At 39.3% G+C, this 24927-nt stretch overlaps 1 protein-coding gene across 1 annotated transcript in view; it reads right to left on the bottom strand.

Annotated features, from left to right (window-relative positions):
• The window catches only part of fstl4.S (follistatin like 4 S homeolog), a 319855-nt gene that overhangs the window by 158792 nt on the left and 136136 nt on the right, over positions 1-24927 (bottom strand). The window contains exon 4 of the mRNA XM_041588013.1: positions 23838-24086. Within this exon, the coding sequence (XP_041443947.1) occupies positions 23838-24086 (249 nt within the window). The remainder of the gene's footprint in view (positions 1-23837; positions 24087-24927) is intronic.

Below are 24927 nucleotides of genomic sequence, written 5' to 3'. Positions count from 1 at the left end.
TGTTTAAATGTACGATTTGTCCATCAACTAAAAAGACCATTTCAGGCGATATTGCCAGGAAAACTGAGGGTAGCTGCCTGCTTGGCCTTGCAAACATAGATAGATTGCACTGGGATCGATAAATTTTTTTTTAACCTGGCTGATCAATTTTCTGACAGATGTCGGACAAAAAATCACAAGTTGCATGATCATTCGATTCCCACTAACTTCACGATAATTTGATGGATTTATTGGATTGCACTAAATTCGATCGTTCACCAACGAAAGATCTTCTGTGGGGACCTTTAAACTAAAGATGGTGTTATTTGCAACTGTTGTACCATGTTCTGAAGGTCAACTTGTATCTGAATTGTGGTTCTTCAAAAAAAATTCAATTAATGTTTCTCTACATTGTTTGCTCTGTTTTAATCTTATACCAACATCCAGGAAGATTGGCTATAACACCAAAAGTCTCTAGCTTCTTCCTGACATTGCTGGTGATCACAGGAAGATTAAGGATTCTGGAGATCGACTTGTAGTTTTGAGATTGTCCATTCTCTGTAACATTTTTCTGTCACGCCCTCTCAAGACAATTTCTTAGCAACAAATGCCCAGTTTTATATGAGAAAGGTTTTCAATCTGTAGTCTTGTAATGAACCAGGGACGACCCTTTGACCCTTACACCTACTAATAATTACAAATACAATTTCTTAGCAAATGTCCAATTTTATCTGAGAAATACTTTACATTTGTAAAGAGTCATGCATGGCATTTGACCTCTGTTTATCTTTCTGTGCTAGAACTAAAACACATTCTACAATGTAAACCTGATACTTTTTTGCATTGAAAACAGCTTGAATGGCTGTCCCCATAGCTACACAGCAGCTTTTCTATATAGCTATAGTGTTTCTGTTACCAGTGTGCCACTTCATATTAAATTTACACACTTTTTTGGTGTTACTGTTCCTATAAAGGACATTTCACAGCCTCATCACGCTCACTTGGAAAACCACTTGCTTTGCTTCAAGCGATGTTCTTTAAGTCTAATACAGATGGAAAGATTTGCTTGTTTGGCCACCTCACCAAATAGGCTGATCATTCCCTGGTATACCCACCTTGCCCTTGGTGGGCAATATCAGATTGAACGGATAGTTTGGCCCTTGAGCCGATGATAGGATCATAATTGTTGTTAGTGCTGTTCTGCCCTTTGGTGGGAGAAGAAAACTTGCCAGATGAATCTGGCAGATTTTGGAACAGATATGTTTGGCCATTCTACCAACTCCAGGTCTAAAGTTCCTGTGATCTTGTTCCTGCTTTTGAAAGTTGGTTCTTGCTCTTGCTCCTGTCCCTGTTCCTAAGACCTTGTTCCTGATCCTGTTCTTGTTCCTACCCTATACTTGTTCCCCATTATCTAATCTCTCGGTTTTGACCTTGGCCTGTTTTTAGACTCTGTACGTTTGCCAACCTTGACCTTTGGCCTGTGATATGGACTTGATTCTTTGCTGTCATCACTGACCCTCGGCCTGTTTCAAAGACTTGTTATTGTCTTTCCTTGCATTATTATTTTTCTGTTAGAAAAAACATCACTAAGATTGCAGTTCTTGTAAGCAGCGTGTTACTTGGCACATAGGCTCTGTACAACCAGCATTATTCCTAACAATATGTGAAAAAGAGTCCACGCTGTCTACAGTGTCATCTAATGTATCCCAACTTTAATAGTATTTTCCATTAAGTTCAACCCCTCCAAACAAACCCCAGTGCACACATATAGACACATACTTATACAGATATATGTCTATATACTAACGTACTATATATATAGGATCAGCACTTTTAGGTCATAAAAAAGTAGAACATTTTTTATTAATAAATTGGCTCAAGACTAACGTTTCGGCCCCATCCAAGTGCCAAACTCAACTATGGACATGCCTTAAAACCAAAAACTGGCGGGAAAACAACAGCTGCAGTGAATTTACATAATCCGCATCATAAGTAAACCCCAATTATACGTTTATCTACAATTACAAACATTCCTTCCATTTATCTTCTTTCATAATACAGATAAGATTAAAATAAATAACTTTGTAACCCAATAGTCTAATCCTGAAACATTGTTCAATATAGTTACTAAATGTTGCAAATTCTATCCATATCTCTCATATATCAACTCATTACAATGTTATACACATGAAGTGAATTACAAATGCTAGAGTTATAGATATTTAAAACACTAAAATGGATTTAAAATGCTAGGGTTAGAAATATAAAAAACCATTGAGAAAGATTCTGGAGTCACACACATTGGATCAAACACATTGGATCTTTCTTAATGTTTACCCCCTGCCTTATTACTTGCAAGTTCTTCTGCTTGAGCACTTGGGCTATAATGGAATTCTATCCAGTGTATAACTATGATTCTTCTATCGTTCATTGTTCATTTTGTCCATGTCCAGTATAACCTTGATTTTATTTACTCTGAAGATCCTTTGCCAGTTTGCTGTCCAGTCTTCCAATTTAGTCAAATTGCAGCAGCATCCTTCATGGAACATATAATTTAACAACACTGGTCCAGAAAATGTTTAGTTTACCACTTCTCTTTGTAATTTATCTTTCAATACAAACATTTTATTATAGGCCAGTATTCCTTAATTTAATCAGTAACCTTTTATGTTGTATTGTATGAAAGCTTTAGTGGGGTTGCAGTAGAGCACATCCACTACAAACCCATGGCCTAGGTTTCTGGTCACCTTCTCATATTATATTCTAGGCCAGTATTCCTTAATTGAATCAGTAACCTTTTGTGTCGTACTGCATGAAAGCTTTGGTGGGGTTGCAGTAGAGCACATCCACTACAAACCCATGGCCTAGGTTTCTGGTCATCTTCTCATATTATATTCTAGGCCAGTATTCCTTAATTTAACCTTTTGTTTTGTACTTTATGAAAGCTTTGGCAGGGTTGCTGTATATCACATCCACTGCAAACCCAGCGCCTAGGTTTCTTGTCACATTCTCACAGAAGGCAACTAAATTTGTCTATAAAACAATCAAATAAGACACTAGAAAGTCCCAACTAGATAACTCACCAAATAACATATGTAAGTGGTCCAGGTGCACCAGCCTCAGACCTTTAGCTGGGGAATAGATATTCATACATCAACAAGTGAGATGGGAACAATTTTTATATTTTTATGGTGATATCCAATATCCATAGGGGGTACATTACTGGTTTTTGTTTGCAATACTGGTAACTAGTACCAGTCAATATCTATTATGTTTTTTATGACTGGTTGAGAACCAGAGGTATTTTTTCACTTTTTTTATTAAATATTACTTCTGAGATAATGTTCCAGGGGTAACTATATAGAGGAGTGACGTATCTGTATACAGCACATGTACACATTTGCAGGTAAAGGTAGCTGTGCAGGATATTAAGTGGGACAATCTATTCACAATGTTAAGCAGTAAAGGAAAAATATATAATAGGGATTTATAATGTATATACTTTCTGCCTTTTGTTTTAATAAAGAAAATATATGGTTATTGTGATTTCCTGAGCTAAACAGGGAAACTGAAGCTACTCTATGCTTGATTCTTGAGAGGTACTACTTGGATCATCATTGCACAGATAATCCACGTGCTAAAGGACGCCTGTCACAACAAAAGGTAAAAGGAAGGGGGTTATATACTTAATAATTAGATTACCTTTAGAAACAAAGTAAGACACATAAAAACCACTATAATGTCAATATTTCTGCTTCTATCATAAACGTTGCTGTGGAAAATCATTCAAATTACAACAGGAAGGGGCTGAGAAAAACTGGAGGTCAGAACATTCAAAACCTGGCACACTTATTAGTTACATTTTCCAATTTTAGAAAGAAAACCTGTATAAGTTTAAGGCTTACGGCACAAGTAGCATTTTATTGTTGGTGTATAAACATTCAGTACTCTCTCCTATGCCTCATGGCAGAAGGCACACGGGTGCTTATTGGGCATTATTCCTCCTTGAAACAGACTCAGTTCAAGTGAAAACTATGATCCCTTTCTGGGCGTCAAATGAAATGCCTCTAGTGTAAAGGGATAGCCTCTTCTCTTTATCGTTCCCTAGCCATTTATCTTATCTGCCCATCCCTTGTGATAAAAATTCTTATGATTTTAAGAATTCGGTTCAGCCAGGCACTTGAATCCTGCTGAAAAAGGCTGAACTCTGGCTGAATCCCGAACTGAATCCTGGATTGGGTGCATCCCTACTTACAAATGACATTACTGTTTGTATCCCAGAAGCACATATGTTTTGCAATGTAGTGTGTGTGTGTGTGTTTTTTTCTTTTAAATTATTGTGTTATTTAAAGATGTAATTTCCCAGGCTACACCAAGCACTTCAGCTAGCAAAGCAAACTGTATGTATTAAATCAGCGCAGGGAAGGTCTAAACGTTTAACATACTGTAAATTACAGAAAGCCAATAATATGATACTTATAACCCCCATATGCCTACATACTATATGCACATAATGAAATAATGATATACTGCAACATTTATGACACGTATATATATATTTATTACCCTTGTTTAAAATGGATATTAATATCTCCAGGAATTATTCTGCTCTTAACTCACTATGCTTTCAGTTTGTTCTGCCGGCTAGCTATACTAGAGACAGCATGACACTGAAAAGGTTATACACACCAAGTAATAAGCATTGCTCAAAACATGAAAATTGAAAGTCAGTTTGAATCCCGCAGTTTCTCTTGACAATTGCAGTTATGCTAATAAGCTATTTAGCAGCCTCTAGCTCACTAGTACGGTTCTTTGTAATTGTATTGCATGAAGAATAATAGAGACTACCTACATGGAGAAAACATTATGGATCTTTCAAATAGAGATTGGTGTATACCATATTAATTATTTTTTTACAAAACGATGAATTTCACAATCGAATAGGTCATATAAACTAGGGATCCTTGGCGAATACCGAACTGAATCCAAATCCTAATTTGCATATGCAAATTAGGGGTGGGAAGGAGAAAATATTTTTTACTTCCTTGTTTTTGTGACAAAAAAATTCATGCGATTTGCCTCTCCGCCCCAATTTGCATATGAAAATTAGGATTTGGATTCGGTTCGCCAAGGAAGAAGGATTCGGCTGAATTCAAATCCTTCTGAAAAAGGCCCAATCCCGAACCAAATCCTGGATTCGGTGCACCCCTAATATAAACATAGGAGCTGTTTTTTTTCTTGTGTGTGATTAAACGTGCCAGCCCTCCCGGCAACCAATAAACCGTCTTTATAAACAACCTTCGCTGCAGAGCAAGGGCATGTTTTTCATTTATGATCAAGATCCAAGATGTTTTGCTTATATTGCTTCACTCCTTCCAAATCCAATATGAGCTACACGTTCAAAAGCAAGGTTTTCATCATGGTTACGATAATCAAAAATAATAATAATCAATAATCTTCTAGCCCACAGTTAGCACAAGTTGTTTTTTTTTTGTGTGACGCTTAAACCTGAATTATACACAGATCCCTCACTTATTACATTTACAGATCAATAGACATGGTTTGAACACACATATTTGTTTTATTAAAAGCCTTAAAGGCCTGAATCACAGATATTTAATGTACTGTATTGTCCCCAAGCAGTGACCTATATACAAAGCAAAAAGGGGGGGGGCTTTGTCAAATTATTTTTATTAATAGGAAACTGTTGCTATGATAAAAAAAAATGTTTGGATATTGTTTCTATAAGTGGTTTTGTTTTTTACAATTTTTTTTATTTAAAAGGATTTTGTCATGGTTTTTATGGTGTAGATTTTATTTGTAAATTACACTGTTTACATTACATATAATTCACTCTACTATGTAAAATGTTATTACTGAACTGGCAAATGTTTTTTTATTTCATTTTTTAAGTTGCAATACGGGTTTGTAGGAAGCCAATGCAGGTCATTGTGCTTGATTCTGTGCTTTCAGAAAGAACCAGCACTTCACAATGAAACTGCTTTCAAATAAGATATTTTTCTCAAACTCAATGTAACTGGAGGATGGGCCTTTGGTGTTTTACTATTGAGATATATTCTCATATGTACTAAGTGGGGAGCATTTGTGAGAGCATTTTAAGCAATGCAGGTGTTTGTTCTGTTGATCGGTTGCTCGGGGGTAAAAGGGGGACGATATCACTCCAACATTCAGAAGAGCAGTAAAGAGTGACTGGAGTTTATCAGAAGTCACATGACTGAGTGCACCTGTAAAACTAAAAACATGTCTAGCCCCATATCAGGTTTCAAAATAAATATAAAAAAATAATTTGCTCTGCAGGATTCTGCTGGAGCAGCACCATTGACTAATGCATTTTGAATCCCATAACAGAATCCCTTAAAAGATTTTATTTGCTGCAATTACCACACCCATTCGGTGAGTCACTAACAAATTTTACCAGTTCCAACTTTTTCATAAGTCAGCAGTCTGAGCTGTCTCCTCAGTGCCCCCAACCTATCCCTGACACTAATCTTGCTCTAGCCATATACCTCTTTATGTATTAACACCTGCTACATTTCACATTTGTATATGGTGAATGTAAACCAGATTAAAGGACACATTAGTGTTGAATAGTCATTTTTATTTGGATGCAGAAATGTATGTTTTTTTATTTCACAAATCCACAAAACAATGGAAATACAATGTTATGTTAACCAAATCTTTTTGTTTGTGCCACTTATAAGATTGAACAGTTAAAGGACATTTTAAAAGGAGCTAATTTGCACTTGGGCAGTAACCTATAGCAACCAACCTGTAAGTAGCTCTTTTTAATTAATGTGTGTGTGTGTTTATATATGACCTCCAGTGTGTTTCATCTAATTCTAAGTGATACTAACACAGCAAAAGAAAAAACCTCTCTTCCAAGTACCACCCTGGATTGTGCCCTTATCATTTCCCTAATGGCTAATTACAAATTTCAAATGCAGATCATACTTATGCCTAGTTATGCCTTTTCTCCTGTAGTTTCTGGGCAGTTTGAAGAATCTATTAGAGACTGGGAAAGTTAACTCTTTCTTCATTTTTTTCCCTTGAATAAACCATAAATTATTTAAAAGAATGGGTTCAAAGTCTTTTCAACACTTTGTACTTCAACAGTAGTCTGGGATAATTGATATAATAAAATTTTTGATCTGCAAAAATGCCTTATTCTTAGCTAAACTTAATATTGTCTAGTTTTGTAAAATAAGGTTTTGGCAAATAGAGCTTAGGTTGGTTCCACTGGGATTAGTTTTGGTAGTCAATCAGTAGAGTAGAATGAATAAAACTGATTTTGTCCCAATGTCTCAACCAAATGTTGAGAAAACTCAGCCATCTTGCCCATTTGAGAATTCTCTGGTATATCTTTTAACCTGATATTTTTCCTCCAAATCTGTTCTCTAGATTATAGTCTTTGACATGTCCAGTTCCAATTTGTTTTGTAGATCCTGGATAACTAAATGGTGTTTTTAGTATTTTTATTCTATATTCAAAAATTAATATAAAGTACTACATCAGAGGTTCTTTGTGAGTAGCTTGGACATCGGTATCTAATAGAGAAACATCTACATGTAGCCGAGATCGCTTGTTAGTTCACACTGTTTTACCTTTGAGCATAGCAGACATCACTTAAACAGTAGGGTAAGTTAACCATTTTAATTGCCTGTTACTTATTCTAATATAAGAGTATTTGTTAGGGGATTACATTCAAGTAATCTGGAGTATTAACGTATGCCCTGGAGAATGACATTATAAGTAGTAATCAGCAATGTTTTCTGAAGGATTGATCAAGTCAAACAAATTTAATTGTGTTGGGTTCGTAAGCTGGTCTGGAGTCTAACAACTTTGGTTTGGTGAATACAAATCAATTTTGGCCTACTAATGCCATTTTGTTTGCACAACTAACAACTCATTCTGAATTATGCCCAAGAGTTGTGGGAATTAAGGTAATTTCCGTCAATTATCAGCATCAAGGTCATACATGAAAGGAAAACTATACCCCCCAAACAATGTAGGTCTCTATTAAAAGATACTGAGTAAAACAGCTCATGTGTGTAAAACCCTGCTTCATGTAAATGAACCATTATCATAATAATATACTTTTTTAGTAGTATGTGCCATTGGGTAATCATAAATAGAAAATTGCCATTTTAAAAAATAAGGGCCGCCCCCTGAGATCGTAAGATTCACTGTGCACACATACAAACCACATGTTAGGTCACATGAGCCAATTAACAGACAGAGTTCTGCCTTTTGCTTCCTCACTTCTTCCTGTTACAGTTAGTGTTGTAGTATTTCTGGTCAGGTGATCTCTGAGGCAGCACAGATACAGTCACGAAATGGTGGTTCAAGGCAAGAGATGTAAAAGGGCAATATTTATGTAAATATATATTCCAGTTTGGTAAGATTCTTTAATATGTCATTCAATTTGATATAAACTATCTGTTGCTTAAGTATTCATTTTGGGGGTATAGTTTTCCTTTAAGTTGGCACTATATTTCTATGTAAAATCAAATGATGTAGTTGAGTCTCTCTGTAAATGGTCACACTCAGATCAAATTCAATTGTGCAATATAAAATAAATCACACAATTTAAATGTTAAGTAGTGATGAGCGAAAAATTTGGGAAACTGCTTAAAAATTTGTGATTGATGAAAAATTTGGCAAGCACGTTGAAGTTAATAGGAGATAAAAAAAAATTTTTATGCGCGACTGCAAATGCATTGAAGTCAATGTGAATTTTTTCTTATGGCGACTTTTTTGTCCCGGCAACAATATTGTCTTGGACTCTGATTTAAATATCAGTGTTTCCCCAAAACTGGATACCCAAGCTAACCCAAGGATCAAATCTACAAAAAACCCTCAAGACATGGTATTGAAAATATACTGAATATAATAATATTACAAAGCAGTCTCCAAAGAGGAATTTCTCTACTATCTTGGCTGGGAGTGGAATGAGGCCTGACAGGATGTTGAAAAGTTCCCCTTTAAAGGGATCTTTACTGTAAATGAAACGCTGCTTTTTCACCGGCTACGACACGCATGGCCAGTACAGTAGGTTGCAGCAGGAAACCTATAAAGAGGCAAACAGACATTTTAACAAGACAAGGAGTCTGATCTGTCAGTCGCTGAAAGACCATCCAATAAATCACCGAGCAGAGCCTGGAAAGAGCAACCTGACAATTACTTTTCTCGCCTCCGGAACAGGAGAAGCCCGGCAGGGAGGTTGGGTAGAAAAGGCAATTGTGAACTTGTTCCTTGCCAAATTGTGCCCAGAGGCAGCTGAGCTGATTATGAACTGGGTGCAAGAATGGTAGCTGGGGGAACAATCAGACGTCTGCCTATTATAACAGGGGTTCTTGGCACATGGAAGAACCACTGCATCTATAAGCAAGGGAACAGGTTGCGGGCAGCTACTTTCAGAGCAGGATGGGGGGGGGGCAGGAGTCGCTGGCTGACGGAGCAACATACATTGTCCTGAGAGGAGCGAGGCAGATGGTTGTGTAGGCATCACCTGGGCACTTCTCTCCTGTCTGGGCAATATGCACCCTAGCAGCCACTTAATCCTCCCAGGATTCAGCCTCGCAATGTCTCAATTGTCCCAGTCAGACCTTTCCTTCCAGCACTTTAATGTTAGGCTTATTACTCCCCTGCAGCACTGCCCTGCAAAACTTGCCATCCTGGGAAATCCAAGTACCAATAGGAAGTTTGCAGCCAACATGTCTGGCCCACTGGGACACTCACACAGCACACAAGAACAGAGAAGAGTGGGAGGGGCGGAGCCATGGTGGGAGATAGGATGGAGGAGCCTGCCAGATTGATTGAAAGAGCTTCTGATCAGGTCGGTCGTGGTCTACCAGGAACCGCAATCGACATCCTGGGCACCCCTGTTCTACAGGAAGAGCAGGGCACATACAGGCAGAGTATGGCACACACAGGGAGCATATGGATGGCAGAGAATAGCACACACAGGCAGAGTATGGCACACCCAAGGAACACAGAGAAGGCAGAGTAGGGCATACACAAAGAGCATAGGGCAGGCAGAGTATGGCACACATAGGGAACATAGGGCAGGCAGAGTATGGCACACACAGGGAGCATAGGGCAGGTACAGTATGGTGCACACACAGGGAGCATAGGGCAGGCAGAGTATGGCACACACAGGGAGCATATGGCGGGCAGAGTATGGCACATACAGAGAGCATAGGACAGGCAGAGTATAACACACAGAGCGCATAGGGCAGGCAGAGTATGACAAACACGAGGAGTATATAGGGCAGGTAGAGTATGGCACACAGGGAGCATATTGAAGATAGAACAGAGCAGGAGGCAGGGAAACCTTTCAGGACCACTCTAAGATGTACTACATACAGTGACACAGTGCTGGTGCCCCATCTGCACTTTGTATAAGGTGTGAACTATGTGTGCAGTTTCAGTATCGGTATCTCTGTAGTGATACCTTTTAAAGCTTACACATGGTAAACAGACACAGCAGGCACACTTTCATGTAGGGGGGTCATCATTTGGACAGCGCTATGAAAACACGGCACATTCAAGGAATAATTTGTTTCTATTTACAATTTATTTTTAATGTAAATTGCTTTACTATAGTCATTTATTTAAAATATACCATTAGTATACTTTAATAATAAAAAAAAACGAAAACATTTCCCCCATAGTGTAGGAAATGCTGTATATGTTTGTGCTTCCATAGAATATTCTTTTTGACGTATCTTTTTTTCCTATTAAACTGAGAAAAAATGTTTTCGATTCCTTTGGGGACATCTAGCAATTAGTTTGTATGGTTGGCTGGAATAGATATACATTACTGGGTAGCAAATGGAATATTTGAAAACATTAATATATAGTAAAGCCCTCTGGCATTGAATTTCTGTGATACGGACGTGTCCTTTGGAAAGATATAGCTTTCACTAAGCATTTGCCATGATGAAAAGTCAACTGTTATAGCATGGCTAATGGTATCATGAGAAATGTTGAAATAACTGTTCAACATAATCATTTTAAGGCTGAACCTTTTTTCTTTCTTTGAACTTGAAAATACTGTTAATTAGATTTCTACACAATAAATGCAGCAAAGAGACAACCATTAATGGGGGCATATTTTAGATAAGATTAAATATAGGTTGTAGTGTCTCCCTAAACTGGATTCACGATGCTGAGACACAATGAATCGGCTATTTAACATACAGTAGTAACATTGTAAAATAGTAAGTTAGGTTGAAAAAAGACGTCCATCAAGTTCAACCTTTTACGTCTATATATAACCTGCCTAACTGCCAGTTGATCCAGAAGAAGGCAAAAAAAAAATTTGAAGCCTCTCCAATTTGCCTCAGAAGGGTAAAAAATTCCTTCCGGACTCCAAGATTTGTATCAACATAGTCTGTGTTGTAATGCATTTTGATATTCCTGTTACTTTTCAGGAACAGATCAAAGCCAACGTTCTTATTTATGCAATTTAATAAATATTATAATTGTAGTCAAAGAGGTTCTTTGTATCGTAATTTCACACTTCCACATCGGTAAGTTTTTTCTGTGAAACAAAAATAATCTACTTTTTCTATAAAATAATAGGGGGTTACTTATCAAAATCCAAAAAGTTCTCACTATTTTCTGAAAACTACTCTGACCAAATCCGCACGGACTTATTTCTCAATACATTTTTCTGAAAATTTCTTGTGCAGGAAAAAAAAATCGAGAAATAGTGAAAAAATCTGATTCGTAGAAATTTTTCAGATGTCACCAAAAACAGTGACTTTTTCAGATTTGAATTGTATGCACTTCAAAAATAAAGCAAAACAAACGTGTGTATTTAAGCATAGACTTCGCCAGTAGAATAACTAACCAAATGGAGTAGGTGGCCCAGGTGCTCCTGCCCCAGGCCCTCAGCTCAGAGGAGCGGACAAACCGTGTACAAAGAAGCAAGATGTTGGAACAAGGCACTCAAAAGGTCATGCATGGATCAGACGAATGTAGAGTAAAAATAGAAATCTTAATTGGTATAAACTACTCATGCCTGATGTGTTTCGTGTCTATGACTGTGTCCTTGACACGAAACGCGTCAGGCATGAGTAGTTTATACCAATAAAGATTTCCATTTTTACTCTACATTTGTCTGATCCATGCGTGACCTTTTGAGTGCCTTGCTCCAACATCTTGCTTCTTTCTTCATAAATAAAGACCATTCAAGTTTTGGAAACTCTAATTCGAATTCAGGAGATTTAGCATAAAAAAAAAATTTGAATATTGGTAAAATATGCCCTACAGTGGAACTAAAAGTTTCATTTCTTAACTGCTGTAATATTAGAAACATTCTTCATTACATCCACATTACTACATCCACATTACAACTGCCAGAAAAAAAATTCACATTTTCAACACTGTTGAGTTTTGCCATGCATTTGGTTTTACATAGTTAAATAGCTACATATGGTTGAAAAAAAAAAAAAATAAGTCCAACATGTTCAACCCCTCCAAATGAAACCCATCACTTAAACATACAGATAATGACCTTCCATACCCTCACATAAACTATGTATACTCATACACTAACTATAGAGTTTAGTATCACAATAGCCTTTGATATTATGCTTGTCCAAAAAATCATCCAAACCCCTCCTAAAGGCATTAACAGAATCAGCATCACAACATCACCCAACAGGGCATTCCCCAACTTCACTGTGAAGAACCACTGATTCGGTTTCAAATCCAAGCTATTTTCCTCTAATGTAAATGGGCGTCCTCTGGTGCAGTGATCCACTTTATGGGTAAAAAGGTCCCCTGCTATTTGTCTATAATGTCCTCTAATGTACTTGTAAAGTGTAATTATGTCCCCTCGCAATCGCCTTTTTTCCATAGAAAACAAACCCAACCTTGACAGTCTACCCTCATAATTTAAGTCTTCGATCCCTCTAACCAGTTTAGTTGCACTTAGTCTCAGCACTCTCTCCAGCTCATTTATATCCCTCTTAAGGACTGGAGTCCAAAACTGCACTGTATACTCCAGATGAGGCCTTACCAGGGACCTATAAAGAGGCATAATTATGTTTTCATCACTTGAGCCCTTTTTTATGCAAGACAGAACTTTATTTGGTTTAGTAGCCATAGAATGACACTGCCTGGAATTAGACAACTTGTTATCTAGATCCTTCTCATTTAAGCGAACTCCCAACACACTGCCATTTAGTGTATAACTTGCATTTATATTATTTTTGCCAAAGTGCATAACCTTGCATTTATCGACATTGAACCTCATTTTCCAGTTTGCTGCCCAATTTTCCAATTTAGTCAAATCCCTCTGCAAAGTGGCAGTATCTTGCATGGCACCTATAGTTCTGCAGAACTATAGATACAGTACATTACTTTCAACCTCACCTCCAGGTCATTAATAAACAGGTTGAAAAGCATAGGACCATGGGGCAAATTCACTAACCTCCGGAAATTCGCTTTGCTCACATTGCCACACGTCACCAGGCCAAAATTTGCCAGGACAACGCTAATTGACTAAAATGCGAAGTTGCATCCAGAGCACCGAACGATGGCGGGAAGTAAAATTTCAATGGACGTATATGTTACATTACACTACACAAGCCCAGGGAAGCTTAATAAAAGAAAATAGAGTTGTTATAATACCCTACACTTGAGCCCAGTGTTTAGTTTATGTGCCATATGTTGGGAAATGTAGGGGGGAAGCCGGGTACCCTAAAAAAATTACGATCTTTTGCAGCCTATCACCCTGAAAAACGTAAAAAGTCGCCAGCGTTTTTTGGGACTATTTGAGGAACTCCTATCTACTCTATTGCACTTCATCTGGTCTGAGGTGGCGAAGGCAAGTCTGGAGCAAGAGGTAACGTTCATTAAAATCTGCATCTTACTGAATTTGCGTAGTTACGTCCATTCGCCAGAGCAAAAATTTGCCTGGCGTTAGAGTGCAAAGTAGCGCTATAGTCTATCTCCTTCCCTAGAGAATTTTTGCCAGCGTAAGTCTCCTTGCCAGCTAGAAGGAGAGAGTGTTTGAATGTCATTTAGTTATGTGCGGCTGAGAGTTTCCCAAGGATTAGTGATGAGAAAATATTTTGCCAGGATTTGCTGTGTAAAGACACACATAGATTCAAATGGTGAAAAATTGTCAATTGTCAATAGGCGCAGCAGTGCCCATTTCGGAACGGAAGGCAGGAAGGACTGAGCAGCGCTGAGCACAACTATACACAAGTGTGAAGAGTGCATTTGGATACAAGTACCTTTACTGAAATTGGTTTTAAACACAGAGAAACACACAAGCGGCAGACATAAATGAGCCCTGTAAGCTGTGTGGTCTGCCTAATAATGATCCCTGGTGGATCAAAACAGTGATTTTTCCCACTATGTATTAAAACCATTTTGAAATGGAATGCTGCATTTCCATGAGTAGTGTCTGAAAGATAAATTTAGATTATTATTGGTTAGCACCTACACGGTGATGGATTGTTGGAGAGAGAGTGCCGGAGATAATGCTCTCAACCCATGAGAGATTAGTCTGAACTGTTTTTTATTTTTTCCTTGCCAGCTTCTTTTTCAGGTTTTATATTTGTACAACAAGGTCAAAAGACTTGCTATTATTTGCTTCTGATGGCTTACATTTGTAAAAAGAATATGTAACATTATTTTGTGCTCATATCGGTTATGTCAGGGGAAGAGTTGTTCTGATTTCTTTTGTAAAGATTTGCCATTATAGACAACCTAGCGTACATCTTTGTACTGGAAAAGCAATCAAAAATGTTCAATAATTAGAAAGAGGAGAATTCCTATCATACTTACCGTAATTCTCCTTTCCTGGCCACTCTCCAAATCAGCATTACATACGGGGGAACCCCTGACCAGAATGTCCCTCCCTCCCTAAAATCTTTAAAGGCACCCCTGGAGCACACCTTCCTTGTCTAATATCAAGCATCTGTACTGAAAAGGGGTGGGAAATGCTGATATGGACAGTGGCCAGGAAAGGAGAATTACGGGGCAAATTTACTTATGGTCGAATATCGAGGGTTAATTAACCCTCGATATTCGACTGTTGAAGTTAAATCCTTCGGCTTCGAATGTCGAAGGATTTACCGCAATTTGTTCGATTCGAAGGATTTTAATCCATCGATCGAACGATTTTTCTTCGACCAAAAAAGGATTGCAAAGCCTATGGGGACCTTCCCTATAGGCTAACATTGACTTCGGTAGGTTGTAGGTGGCGAACTAGGGGGTCGAAGTTTTTTTTTAAAGAGGCAGTACTTTGACGAATGGTCGATTAGTCAAACGATTTTTAGTTCGAGTCAAAGTCGTAGTCGAAGGTCGAAGTAGCCCATTCGATGGTCGAAGTAGCCAAAAAAATATTCAAAGTTTTTATTCTATTCCTTCACTCGAGCTAAGTAAATGGGCCCCTAAATTAAGTATGATAGGTATTCTCCTCTTTCCTGGCCACTCCCGATCAGCATTACATACGGATGTATAAAGCCATGTACCTTCAAAAGGGGTGGGGAACTCAAAATAATAACACAACAACAATGAGTCTACTGAAAAAGCTTTACTGTGCAGAAAAAGCCAGATGGGCTCAAGCAGCAAAGGCATGATTGCTTGAGGAAACCATATCCAACTTATAGTGCTTTATATAGTTTCGAGCTGAGCCCAGGAGGCCACTTCACAGATCTGTGGTGTTGGAACATCTGCCAAGGCTGCCCAGGATGTTGACACAGCCCTTGTAGAGTGGGCCTTTAAGCCCTCCAGAGCTAGCTTGCCCTGTACTTCATAGGCTTTTGAATGAAAAAAAAGCATAATGAAATCCATCTGCTGATAGTTGATGAGGCAGTGGCCTGCCCTTTTCTGCTACCTGCTGGAATCATCAATAGTCTGTTTGTTTTTCTGAATGAATCCGACACCTCCGCGCTTCAGGCAACAAACAGGGTCTATTTTATTCATATTGTCCGAATTTTCCATATTCTCTGGAAAGATGGGGAGAGTTACTTCTTTTTTCAGGGGAAAGGCAGAAACCACCATTGGTAAAAAGGATTTCTGTTGTGGAAAAAGGAGATATGCCCTTGAGCACAGAGAGAGCCTGCAACTCTCCTACTCTACAGGCCGAGGAGATAGCCAATAAGAACAGATTCTTGAGGGTGAGGAGCTAGACCGAAACAGAATCCAGAGGCACAAAGGTGTCATCGATAGTGATTAGTGATGGGTGAATTTGCGGCGAAAAATTCGCGAAACGGCGCCTGTTTTTGACGCCGGAGGCCGTTTTTCGGAAAAAAATTTTTTGACGCCGGCGAATTTTTTCGGCGAATTTTCGCGGGCGTTTCGCGAATTTATTCGCTGGACACGAATCGCGCAAATTCGCGCGTGGCGAATAAATTCGCCCATCACTAATAGTGATTTCAAGACTAAAGGGAGACTCCACACTGGTGGTACTTTGTTGATTGAAAGTCGTAACTTAATGGCTGCCTTGAAGAATCTTTGGACCGTAGGGTATGTAGACCAAGGATCTCCTGACAGAGCTGAGAGAGCTGAGGCATGACCCCTAAGGGTTCTATATTGTAGACCCTTTTCCAGGCCTGATTGCAGAAAACCTAAAACCTGAGGAAGGGAGACTTTATCTGAAATTGACCCATTGTGGGAGCACCAGCATAGAAATCTTTCCCAAACTCTGCAGTAGGTGGAAGATGTTGAAGACTTCCTCGCTTTAAGCAAAGTGTTTATCACTCCTTGAGAAAGACCTAGAGTAGCCAGTCTTTTGCTCTCAACCTCCACGCCTGCAAGGACAGAACTGCTGGATTCGAGTGCAGTAGAGGACCCTGGCTCAACCGGTCCCTCCTCCTGGGGAGAGGCCAAGGAGGGGCTGTTGAAAGTTTGAGAAGCCGGGGATACCACGGCCTGCACGGCCAGTTCGGAGCAATCAAGATTAGCTCGGCCATTTCCTGGATACATTTGTGAAGAACTCAGGATAAGAGGGAATGGAGGAAATGCATAGGTCAGGTTGAATGACCATGTCTGAAGCAGAGCATCCGACCCTACTGTTGTAGGACAGTACTTCCTCGAGAAGAATATTTGATGTTTTGTATTGAGGTGAGAGGCTAGCAGATCTATTTCTGGGAGACCCCATCTCTCTACTAGACTCTGAAAAACCTCCTTGTTCAAAGCCCATTCGTGGCTTGAGATACTGTTGCGGCTCAGGAAGTCTGCTTTCTGATTTTCCATCCCTGGAAGATGTTCCGCCGTCAGTGAGGACAGGTTGCTCTCTGCCCACTGGAGAATAGGCTGGACTTCCTGAATGAGAGACTTGCTCCTTTGACCTCCTTGTTTCTTGACATAGGTTAACGCATTGGTATTGTCTATACGGAGCTTGACCGAGGAACCCTTCAGAACTTCGGCAAAGTAGAACAGGGCCAATTTTGCTGCTCCTATCTCCAAGATATTTGAGGGCACATTGGTCTGAGGTGAAGGCCACAACCCCTGCGCCCATTCCAGGCCCAATCGGGCTCCCCAGACCTGGGCTGAGGCATTGGTGGTCAGAATCTTCCACTGGGGTTGGGACAAAGGAAAACCTTTCACCAGATTCCTTTCTGAAATCCACCAGTAAAGGGAGTCTTTGAAGAATTGGGAAAGGTAGATCCACTGATCCCAGTTCTTTTCTTCCCTGCTCCATTGTTCCAAGAACAGGGATTGGGCTGGTCTCATGTGCCATCTTGCCCACTTTGTGACTGGGATGGTAGATGCCATAGATCCCAACAGGGACATCAAATCTCAGGCTGTCACCTTGTCTCTCGAAAGAAACCCAGAGGCTAAATTGACCAGGGCCAAGATCTTCTGGGGAGGAAGAGAAACTAAGTCTTCCCGGGTAATGAACCAGGCCCCCAGATATACTAGGAACTGGAATGGTACCAATTGGCTCTTCTCCCAATTCACAATCCATCCGTGGGATTCTAGAAAAGAAATGACAGCAAAATGTCGTCCAGGTAGTGCCAGATCGAAATTCCCTCCAGTCTTAGTGATACAATCAGGGTGTCTAGGACCTTGAAAAAAAACCTTGGGGCAGTGGACAGGCCGAATGGTAGGCTTCAGAACTGGAAATGTTTTCCTGTAATATCGAAGCGAAGAAAGCACTAATGAGAAGTTGCTATAGGAATGTGCAGGTAGGCATCTCTTAGGTCGATAGAAAGGAGCCAATCTCCTGGGAGGATTGCTGCAATGATGGAGAAAATGGATTCCATCTTGAATTTCTTCACTCTCAAGTGTTTGTTGATTAACTTGAGGTCTAGAATGGGTCTCCATCCCCCTGAGCCTTCCTCACCAGTAAAAGTGTTGAATAAAAACCTTTCCTTTGCTGTGCCAGTGGCACCGGAGCCACTACATCTTCTTCTATTAACCATTGCAGGTAATGATCTAAGGCTTCCTTTCTCTACCTTCTTCTCGGGAAGGTTGAGGAAACGAAATGATCTCCTGTAGGCAATGTGGTGAATTCTAGGCGATATCCCCTTGTGAGAATATCTAAAACCCATTGGTCTGTGATTGTAGAGAGCCACTGCTCCTGTAAACCTGCCAGCCTGGCTCCTACTTTCCCTGTCCTGGATGACTTCTTATCAGGCTGGGAAGAATTGGACTTCTCATTCCTTGAGAAAGTGGCATGTCCCTTTTTCCATGAAAAGGGCCTGAAACCCTCCCCTGAAGACCTATTTGGCTGCTGCCCAGACCTGAATCTTCCAGAGCCACAAAAAATGGAGGATTTGAAATGCATGGGTTTTTGTTTCTTCTTTTCTTGGGGTAAAAACTGACTTTCCCCCCTGAAGCCTTAGGGCAGGGTGCATAAACTCATCTTGGACAAGACATCGGCTGCCAAAGGCCTGAGCCAAAGGGCTCGGCAAGCCCCCACTAAAAGTGCCATTGAGCGGGCTGCCAGTCTGGTGAGGTCTATAGCCCCATCGGAAATAAAACCAGTAGCCAACTTGAGGAAATTTCTTGTTTGTCCTCCCCTTCCAGTGCCTTAGCCACTGAAATCAGAGCCACTGCCATCTTACATGCTGCTCCTGCCACTTGAAAACCCTTTCTGAGGTTTGAGTCTGCTTTACGGTCCATGGGGTCTCTCAAGGCCGAACTGTCGTCAATTGGTAAGGTCGTTTTCTTAGCTAGATTCAGGTTAATACACCTGCAAACAACCTTCCAATTACTGAAACATTAATTCGATCCTTGTTACTGAAAATTCTGTAAGTTTTATTTGTGTACCTCCACAGCACATGTGCCAATTTGAGTTCTCTATCAATATACAAGCTTGCATGGGATCCCTTATCTGGAAAACCAATCCAGAAAGATCTGAATTCTAATTTCTTTTTTTCTCTGGAAAAAAGAGGGAATTAAAATTACAAAAATAGGAATTTTAATAAATACCCCCTAAAAGTATGCTGATCCAAATTATGAGAAGATCCCTTATAATATATATAATATAATCCTTATGGGAGGCAAAATATTCCTATTTTTTGTAGAATTAAGGGATTATTCACAATTTGAATGGTATGTTATTTATGAAAAAATTAGAACGTCTAAAATTTGATCAAATAGACCCGACCTGACAACGCAAATCAAAATCTTTAACGCATCAAATACTTTTTTTGACCTGCAACATTTTTTTTTTTTGACGCGCAACATTTTCTTTCTCCCATTGAAGTCTTTGGGGTGTCATTTTCGATGCAAAACTTGCCAAAAATTTGGCTCATCACTACTATTAACATCTTCAAATAGGGACGGCCAAATTTTTTCGCCTTGTTTCGCCATGGAAATGACGCCCATAGAAAAAAATGACTCACGTCAAAAAAAAAATTCACAGCGAGACAACATTTTTTACTTTAATGGGCGTCTGTGAATTTTTACCGAAACTAAACGCGTCAAATTCGCCCAAGCCTAATAGGGACCTCTGCCATTGACTTCTACATGAACTTGCCAGGTTTTAGGTGGAGAATAGTTGAATTAGAACTATTTCCAAGATCGAGATATGATAAATCCCACATTCAAATTCAAATTGGTGGTTTTAAAAATCTGGAAAACCTCAGGTCCCATAAATTCTGCATACCTGTATAGTGTATTTAATTAAGTTGTCAATATTTCAGATAGCTGTAAATTGTGCTCCCCATATTCAGCAAATGCTTTAGGCCAAGGCATTTTGTCAAAGTAATGTGTTTATCAATTGACTGTCTACACTGACACCTAAAGCTGCAAAGTTAAAGAGAGAAACCTTATTTCCTTCCATTGAACTTCTGTTATAGACATGCTTGATTATAATGATGACTGCAGCATTATGTACTTTCCTACTTAGTATTTTAACGAAACCCTTTTGTGTCCATTAAAGCTGACACCATCAGGAAGTGCCATGCATTAGTCTAAGTAATTAAAATTTTACACATAAGTTCACAAAGATTAATTAACGTAAATGTATTCTATAGAAGTGCAATATCTATAACCTTTGGTGGGGAGCAACAGGTTTTAATTGCCATCACTCTCCTGCATAAATAAACAAATGAAGACGCTGAAATAACAGCCTTTGGTTTCTTCAACAATTAGCGCAATGCTTGAAATAAAACAACAAAAAAGGTCCTGCTGAGGTTATATAATTGAGAAGGACATTTGGATATAATAGGGTAGGAAAAGACCAGGGTGCAAACGCTCCTTTGGGACATAACACACAATAAGAAAAGTGTTTGCACTCTTGGAGCCATAAAATTACAACTGATGGATTGCTTTGCCGTTAACATTGATTTATGCTAGCCTGCTTGATATCAAATATAAGGTAATATCCTAACGGGGGAGCAGGGCATGTGCACTGATAAAACACCCAGTTATTGGACAGTCCCTGGTGCCAGTCATTAGTTTATCAATGACATTCTTAAAACACATGCTTTTAATTGGCCCACAACTTATAATGAGTCAAAACATGAGAAAAATCAAAGAAACCCATGGTCTTCATGGAAACTCATGAGCTACAATCTACAATTCTTACCGCTGCATAAACAAACGGATTCCCAACACTGTATTTAGTGGGCGGGTGCCCCAAGGCCGCATGGTCCTGGTGCCCGGGTGTGCGGTCCTAGCGACCACCCACATACCCCCCTCTGGTGCGAGCACACGTGTGCACCTGCACTGGAGCACTGGGGAGCTGTGCTCCCCGGTAAGCAGCTGGGCGGCATGCTGTCCCTATTTTTCTGCTGCCCTAGGCCAGGGCCTTTGTGACCTCACCACAAATCCGGGCCTGCGGATTCCAGCACCCTTCACTAGATTTCCACATCAATCTATTGTGCTCTTCTGACCATATCCGGACTGGCTGTATTATTTGGATGCAGTTGTTTCAGACAGACTCATCATCTTATCAGTCTACCAAATCCCTCTCTCCTTCACTCCAGTTAAAGTGTTGGTTCACTTTTAAGTAAAATTTTCATATGATGAGTTTTTAAGCAACTTTTCAATTGACAAACATTTTTCTTTTTATACTTTTTTAATTATTTGTCTTCTTCTTCTGACTATTTCCAGCTTTCAATTTCAAATGGGGGTCACCGACCCCATCTAAAAACAAATGTTTTGTAAGGGTAAAGGGTAATTTGATTTATATCACTCATCTTTCAATTCAGGCCCTCTTCTATTCATATTCCAATTTCTTGTTCAATTCAATGCATTTGCATCAATCAAATCCACAAATACTGCTTGCCCTATAGATCTAATACAAAAGTACAAAAAGAAACTACAGGCAAACTGAATGATTAAAATGTACTTATTTTGGCCAATTTACAGCCTATGACAGATATATATTTTTTGGGATATGCCTGTAATAACTTAATGTCAAATATGGGGCTCATTTATAAACACTGGACAAAATTTGCACCTGGGTAGTGATGGGCGAATCTATTCGCCAGGCGATTTGTATATAAATTCGCGAAACTGCCCCGAAAATTTGCCGGCTAATCACATGCAGCGTTTCATTTTCTGAAGTCGCCCGAAGTTTGCTTGTGAGCGTTGTTTTATTTTAAGCCGGCGCAGAGTCAGGGAAGGCGTTTGGGGAGATTGGTTGCTGCAAAGATGAGGCGATTAGTCGCCAAGCGACCAAATCTCCCCAAAACGCCCAGTGTGGACTTACCCTAAATGGTGAAAGCAATTATCTGACTCTATCGCCAGGCAACAATTCGATCTGGCGAATGGACGTTAATCTGCAAATTCAATGAAATGCAGATTTTGCTGAACGTTACCTCTTTCACTAGACTTGCATTCACCAGCTCAGACCAGGCGAAGTGTATTGGAGTGGATAGATCTTCCTCAATCTTCTGTTACTTACATCATTTTTTAGTGGAAAAAGTTTCTAAGTCCAAAAAACGCTGGCGTCTTTTCCTTTTTTCAGAGTGATAGCCTGCAAAAGTCCTTTTAATTTTTTTTGGGTAACCGGGTTCCCCCCTACATTTCCTGACATATGGAACATAAACTATACACTGGTCACATGTGTAGGGCAATATAACAATTCTATTTTATTTTATTAAGGTTCCCTGGACTTGTGTAATGCAATGTATTGCTGCAACATATACGTCCATTCAACTTTAAATTTCCCACCGTATGCAAACTAACCTGAGCGCAAGACCTCTAGCGAATTTGCGCTAGGCAGAAATTAACCCTAGCGCATATTTGAATTCAATTGCTCGCATTGCCGAAGTAACGCTATCAAACGTTGCCAGCATCCGGCACCCGCGACAAAACTCCGTATTCCAGTGAATTTAAATTGTCTGAGCGAATTTTCGCCTGCTGAAGCGGTGCGAATCTGTCGATGGCAAATTTTCCCCCCTCGTGTAAATCTGCCCCCTGATTTCCTTGTTGACTGAGCAGTAGTCTGTTTCTACATTTCAATATGGACTGGACAATAAGGAAATTATATACACCACTGTTAGTCAAATATCTGTCTTAAATCCATTTAAATGCTATGTAATCCTTTAAAAAAGAAAAATTAAAATTGCTCAGGGTGCTTTTCCAAGTACTTTACATTGATTTTTCTTCCATTTCTATTAAGCGGTTTATTAACTGCTGGCATAATGATTTGTGCAGCAACAGTAAACCCCGATGGTCTGTTCTGACTGATCACTTGGAGAGATATATATTCAGAAGGAAAACAAAACTGTTCTGATGTTGCTATGCTCAGGAAGGAAATTAGAAACCTCTTTCCCTTCTCTTTCCTGGGAAGAGCAACATCAGAACAGTTCTCCTCTCCTTCTGAGTGTATTTGTCTGCAGCTGTATAGTGAGAGGATCTGACCAGATGCAGGCGGTGCTGTTGTTAGAAAAATTCATTATCCTGACAACTTAATAGCTCTAAAATAGCTCTAAAACAATAAAATGAATATACAATGCAAATGAGTTGAGACTAGGGATGCACCAAATCCAGGATTCGGCCAGGATTCGTCTTTTTTGAGCAGGATTCGGATTCAGCCGAATCCTTGTGCCTGGCCGAACCGAATCCGAATCTTAATTTGCATATGTAAATTAGGGGCGGGTAGGGAAATCACGTGACTTTTCGTCACAAAAGAAGAATTTTTTCCACTTTTTCCTTTTCTGCCCCTATTTGCATATGCAAATTAGGATTCGGATTCGGTACGGTATTCGGCCGAATCTTTCACCAAGGATTCGGGGATTCGGCCGAATCCAAAATAGTGGATTCGGTGCATCCTTAGTTGAGACAGACATGCTAAGTCATTTTATACTTTTATAAGGTATACATACCCTTTGATAACAACATGCATAATAAACAGAAAATAAAAAGATAGACCGGCTAATCCGAATGATTAAAAATGCTCTTACCTTTGAAAAAACAGTCTTTGCTATGGACAATATAGATTTTCTTTCCATGTAAGCAGGAAGCCCGATGAAGCTCACAGTGATTTTCATACAATTTCCCATCCGAGCCACACACTGGCATATACCGAGGCTTACATTTCTCCAGACACTCGCACTGAGGAACTTTTGATCCTAAGCTGATAACACATTGTCTTCCCTGACCACAAGACTTCTTTTCACAAGGCGACGTAAATCCATCTTTTACTTCCCGCACTGTAAATATGTATATAAAAAAAAAAAAAAAAAGATTGCACAGTTTTGAAAATAACTTTCGTCTGCATTTTCCAATTTTCTAATTAATGATGGATTTATATTTGTAAAAAAAAAGTAACACATTTTGCTCCCTAAAGACTGGTTGGAAGCATTCCCATTGATTGGCAATTAACAGAAATAGAGCAGGGTAATAAAAACAGGGTCTATTTATAAAGTTATGTAAATATTTCATGGTAGAAAAAAAAAAAAAACTTCATGTAAAATAAATGGTGCATTAATTACGCTACATTTTTACCCTTAAAGTAACAATGAAATGAACCAAATGCATGTTAAATTATTCATGTAACTTAACAAAATGAATCACAAAGAAAAATTTTTTTTTACCCTCAGTTACAAATTTGTATAACATAATTCCACAGTTTTACCATATAACACAATTCCACAGCTTTTATGTGTTTTACTTGGTCGACCACCACATTAAAGTGTCAGTGTTTATTGCAATATTGCTTACGTTTAACCATACCTCCCAACTGTCCCGTTTTTTCACGGGACAGCCCAGATTTTGACAGCTCAACCTGCAGTCCCGGATTGTTACTGAAAAGTCCCGACTCTCTTTTTGATCTCCTGCACTAAACAGCCAGAAAAAGATACAAAGTTTCTAAAACCTTATTGGCATTTGCAGAGAGCCCAGAATACGTGGCAGGTGCACTTTTGTAACACTTTTGTAATAATTTAAGATAAGCAAAGAAGCAATTGTAACAGTTTAAGATAAGCAGGTCTCTTGGGGAAACTGTGACTTGCAGCTTAAATGGCAATTCACCTTCATTAGCAAAACTGTAAA

This window comes from Xenopus laevis, chromosome 3S (genome assembly GCF_017654675.1).
Source record: "Xenopus laevis strain J_2021 chromosome 3S, Xenopus_laevis_v10.1, whole genome shotgun sequence".
NCBI classification, from domain to species: domain Eukaryota; kingdom Metazoa; phylum Chordata; class Amphibia; order Anura; family Pipidae; genus Xenopus; species Xenopus laevis.
This window is presented reverse-complemented; position numbering and strand designations above follow the sequence as displayed.